This window comes from Myotis brandtii, unplaced genomic scaffold, assembly GCF_000412655.1.
Source record: "Myotis brandtii unplaced genomic scaffold, ASM41265v1 scaffold368, whole genome shotgun sequence".
Classification (NCBI taxonomy): Eukaryota; Metazoa; Chordata; class Mammalia; order Chiroptera; family Vespertilionidae; genus Myotis; species Myotis brandtii.
This window is the reverse complement of record NW_005364139.1, coordinates 198530-204142: the sequence shown is the minus strand read 5'-3', so window position 1 is coordinate 204142 and position 5613 is coordinate 198530. Positions and strand designations below refer to the sequence as shown.

At 34.1% G+C, this 5613-nt stretch overlaps 1 protein-coding gene across 3 annotated transcripts in view; it reads right to left on the bottom strand.

The window, feature by feature from the left end:
• Positions 1–3213: 3213 nt before the first annotated feature.
• Positions 3214–5613, bottom strand: part of KLHL24 (kelch-like family member 24) — a 27467-nt gene continuing 25067 nt past the window's right edge. For 2 of the 3 annotated variants that reach the window (XM_005872114.2, XM_014544496.1), the window contains exon 8: positions 3214–4677. In XM_005872114.2, coding sequence (XP_005872176.1) covers positions 4477–4677 — 201 coding nt within the window. In that variant the 3' untranslated portion in view covers positions 3214–4476. Of the gene's footprint in view, positions 4742–5613 lie in introns of all 3 variants that reach the window. The other variant, XM_014544497.1, reaches the window with a different exon arrangement.

The following is a 5613-nucleotide window of genomic DNA, read 5'->3' as shown; positions in this document are numbered from 1 at the left end:
TAAGGCACAAATTCAGATGCAGTCATTTTAAAAATATTAAAATTCTTTTCTTTGGAATAACATATAAAATAAGTTATGACTAATGCTGTTTAAAAGAATTATGTATGATGACTATCTTTAGCACTAAGTAAATTTAATATCTAGGCAATCACACAAATGTAAAACATTTATATAAAATATTTTAAAATGTTTGAAGTATGTTGAAAATGTCTCTGGAATTCTCAATTCACACTCCTGGCTCAAGTGGTGTGTAAGTATAGCTAGCTAGTCAAACCTACTGCCTTGAAGGTCAAACAAACTGCCCCATTCTGGTTACATGATATGGTGAATATATTTACTTAACTAAAAAGAATAATGGGTTGAGGTGATGTAAACCTGGCTTTTAATATAATGCACAACAAATTCTAATAAGGCCAACATTATGTTGAGGTTAACTGGTGTCTTGAGTTTACTAAAATAAAGGCCGTCCACAGGAAGCCTTTAACAGACATTATCTTATCACATGGCACCACATACATAGCAATTTTTATTCTTTGAAAATACAGTCTGGAGTAGATGTGTTTTCCACATAGATATCTCAAGACACAACAGGCACACACCAACAACTTGACCCCTTTCTTTTCATGTATGGGTTCTCACAGCAATTAAACAAAATCTATTGCCTGGCCAGGGTGGCTTAGTGGTTGAGCATCCACCTATGAACCAAGAGGTCACAGTTCCATTCCAGGTCAGGGCACATGCCTGGGTTGTGGGCTTGATCCCCAGTGTGGGGCATGCAGGAGGCAGCCGACCAATGATTCCATCTCATCACTGATGTTTTCCTCTCTCTCTCTCCCTTTCTGTTCCTCTCTGAAATTTAAAAAAAAAAAAAAAAATCTATTGCCATATCCAGACAACAGGAAAAAAAACACACCATACACAACACACCTGGTTTGCATACTGACAAAAGTAGTATAATTGAACCTTTGTCTTTCCTGAGTTTCAAGAAGAGTTTTTGACAGTAGAGATACATAAACAATTCATATTCACTAAGAGAAAATGTATCAGTCCACAAAACATTTTCATCTTCCTAAATACAAAAGAATGAATGTTCAACCACTGCCATGTGTGAAGCCCTTTACCAAATTAAATTTACTCTAGAATCACGAACCAAATTAAATTTACTCTAGAATCAAGGTTATTTAGTTATGGCACTTTAAACCCCCCAAATAAGCAAAAATGATAACTTAATACCCTCCCTGAGTATTTACATCATTTTTCTTAAACACCTGTTTAAATGGAGTAAATATCTATATTTTAGTTATCTAGGGAAGAAAAGGTTATTTAAAATCCAACAGGCTACCAATTCATACCTGTGCAGTCAAGTCAGTGGGAAGATTAGAGTAGAAAAGGAAGGTCTTCTGTGGTAAAAATTAGACCACTCTAATTTTTCACTCACATATAGGAACACATGGAAAAGGATTAAAGTTCATGAAAAAAACAAACTGTACTTTTCGGTTGATCCACAAAACATACTTTCAATTCCCTTTCTCACTGAGTGGGTTTAGCAAATGCATCTCCACCTCCATTTTGTTTTCTGACCTTGTAAAACCATATGTATTATGTAGATTCTGGCTATATACAAGTATTCATACTAATACTCATCATGTACTTTTAAATGTAAAAAAGTAATCTAGAAATTCCCAAATAAGAAAATCTTCTGAAATGGAATTTAATAAGGTCAATTATTTTTTAATTTATGTGTTTTTTTCCTGATCATTACAAACTTATACAACTCTTGGTGTTTGTACTAGTATATAAGTGTGTACATGACCATACTCTCTACAGACATACACATGTATATACATATACACTAACCCAAAGGCTTATATGAGCATTGCCATCAAAAGAAAATCTGTCAATGATGTGATGACAGTATGAATAACCTGACCAATTTGGTAGATACATCCGTTTTTATATACTAATTATATCCTAAAATTCTTTTTGTTTTTTAAAATGCTAACACCATCATTTACCAAGAATCAGTAAAGGAAGATAAATAATTAAACAAAATTAAAATATCATTTGGGTACCTTTAAAAATAGTTCTTTAATTTCCTAGTATAACTAAGTTCTTGGTTTGAATACTTAATTGATGTAGTTTTAATTATGTAGAGAAAAAAATTAAACAATATTGGTATGAGGTCCATGTTTAAACAAATTCTGTTCTACTGAATTTCATTTCAAATTACTACAATGAACATATGGATATTAAAATAAATGAATATCAAAATACAATAGTTAATATACTTTTACAATAGATAAAAGTACCAGAATACAAGTTACCTTGAGAAAATATTTTTTATGTGAAATGTCTGTATTTATGAATGGGCATGATCTTAAAAATAAACATGAAGTAACAAGTATCATTTGTATAATCCTCAGCATTTACACTTTTCTCATACATTATCTCATATACTGCAAAGAATTTCTGAACTAAATAGATTCCACTATCTACACAAAGGATATAATGCAAAAGTAGATATTTACTCAAAAATTAAAACAAGTATCCTAATAGTACATACAATTATTTTTCAATTAAAATGACAGAAAATTATTTTCTGAATTGCTCTGACAATTACCACAAAAAGGTATATATCATTAAAAATTATGATTTGAAAAGTAAAATTTCCCTAAAAATTTGTAATTTTTTTAGAGTTTTCCTCAGAATTCTGATTCCAGCTAAGCATTTAAGTTGATGCCATATATTTTATTTGATATCTCTGTTATCATTCTAGGACAGTGATGGCGAACCTTTTGAGCTCGGCGTGTCAGCATTTTGAAAAACCCTAACTTAACTCTGGTGCCGTGTCACATATAGAAATTTTTTGATATTTGCAACCATAGTAAAACAAAGACTTATATTTTTGATATTTATTTTATATATTTAAATGACATTTAACAAAGAAAAATCAACCAAAAAAATGAGTTCGCATGTCACCTCTGACATGCGTGTCATAGGTTCTCCATCACTGTTCTAGGATAATAAAAATAAGTTTATCAATGTTAAGTTTTTTATTGCTACCTTGGTTTTAACAGAAATGTGGTGACACTCCAATCATATATTTGCATCATATCTCCTATGACAAGGACTATATTAATTATAATGTAAGAAGACAACAGTGCCTGGGAAGTTGAAACATAGCAGGCAACCTGGAACATCCCTAAAATGTTGTAAATTACACCGGTTCACCGAGAAATAACAGTTATGCTGTAGTTCCTGCTACTCCATTTGCCTTAGAAAGAAATTTTAAGTTCATCCCTGAATACTAGTAAGTTTTATAAACTGGAGTTGAAAAACTAGACAAAGGCAATTTGTTGTATAGAAGCTTGGGAATTTTGATCAATAATTTACACAATGGTACCAAATGAGATTAGAAGACTGCAACTACTGCCATTAGTTTATTCAGACAGTTAATTTTAAAAGAAAAATGGGCCGAGCTAGGTGGGCCCTGGTTTATCCTTTGAAGACAACTTAATTGTAGAGACTCCCAGGACTTAAGCTGGTCACAGGAAAGTAGGATAACCAGGGGAGAAGTCCTCACCCAAAGCACCATATTAATGAGGTCAAACCCTTCTGGGCTGGGGAGAAGATCTGTCCCTGCTTTTCACAAGATAATATTACAAAATGGATTTCAACTCCTTTGCCAGGTTCACGAAAAGGAACCTCTTTAAGAGGCATTAGAGATGATATGCTAAATACTTTGAGAGGCACAGTGAGTCATTTTCCTTCCAAAGGATCTTAATTTTTCCTTAGAAAGTAACCTGTCATTTTAACGGCATCTGCTTTTCTATCTTCTACCCAACCTCTTCTCAAATATACGTTTAATATAAGACAGCAATTCAAAGCATGAAGTAATAATTTGGTATCTTACTCAAATCGCTGTCATCACATTTTTATCAATTACAGAAAAAAATCCTTTCGGTAAATTAATCAGTTTGAATATATTTTTAGTAACAAAGATTTTGAAAACTGATTTTTCCTCCTTAGGGTGTGTTGTAAGCATTACGTGATTCAACCTAAATGAAGCCTTAAGTCATGCAATTTTCTATCTGTCTATATGACAAAATAAGGAATATACAGTCTTGCAGATAACATACATAAATGAAGAGACCAATCACAAATTCTTACAAGGTAATCAGACAGAATTTCCTATTCCACATAGGTTTCTCACAAATATTTACAAAGGTGCATTTTCAAAGCCCAAGCAACACCACTATTATCTTCAACAACAACCCAAACCCCTTTTGTTTTCCAATTACAGGGAAGGCTTTATTACAGTTTGAAAGATTAATATTTTGGGGAGAAAGGCACCACAATTACTATTTTTACTTTTTGTGCATATGGCACAAAGGAGATATGCCAAGGTCCCACTCTGGAGCTTTTGAAACCTCTCATCTTGGATCAGTGTGGCTTCTTGGGTGAAGCATCCTGGCGTTAGAGCTTAAAGCATTTCTCATTGTATCTATGGATAGTCACACAGCCATGATAGGACACTGGCCTGGGCATTGCAGCTACCCCTGTGATGATGCTTGTTGCAGGATCATAACAGAGAATAGTGTCTGTGGCTTCTCCATTTTCCCGTCTTCCACCCAGGATATATATTTTACCATTACACACAGACATACCACAGTTTTCCTGTTTTAACAAACACATAAAAAACCCCACATTAATTGTTGAAGGTAAGAGATTTGGTAGCAAGCTGAAAAGTAAAATAAGACATGGTTTAACACTGTCAATAAAAGGAAACATGAAATAAGCTCCCTTTTGCTAACTTTTACTCTATGTGCGAGTGCTAATTTTGCATGGATGAAGTGAGTGTTAAGATAAAATATATGTTAGTAATTGGGCCAAGTTGGGGGGGGGTGTGAAGCGAGGGTGGTGGGCTGAGAGATGGGTTTTAGCCTAATGATAACTGAAAGAAAACATCTCTGAAGAGTTTGGCTTGCTTCTTCTATTACAGGAAGGTTCTTTATTATAGGAAGTGGCTATAATATGACCACAGATTAGGATAGTATCTTCAGGTATAAAAGAATTAGTGAGTCTGGTCGGGTAGCTCAGGTGGGTAGAGCATTGTCCCGAAATGCCAAGGTTGCAGGTTTGATCCTCAGTCAGGGCACATACAAGAAGAACCAATGAATGTGTAAATAAGTAGAAAAACAATTCAATGTTTCTTTCTCTCTCCCCCTTCCTCTCTCACTCTAAAAAATAAATATAATAATAAAAAAAAGAATTAGTGAGTACTTAAAAAATGCCTATATTATAGTTCATATACTTCCAGAATAACTTCACTGATTATCGTTAGTGAGTGACAAACTTTTATCCAGAATACCTAACCCATGAATTGTACCAATTATGTGCCAAACTATAAAATTTTTCATCTAAAGTACACAAGCTATGCCCAGCCTGTGTGGCTCAGTGGTTGAGCCTTGACCTGTGAACCAGGAGATCACGGTTCGATTCCCGGTCAGGGCACATGACTGGGTTGCAGGCTCGATCCCCAGTGTGGGGCGTGCAGGAGGCAGCTGATCAATGAGCCTCTCTCATTATTGATGTTTTAATCTCTCTCTCTCC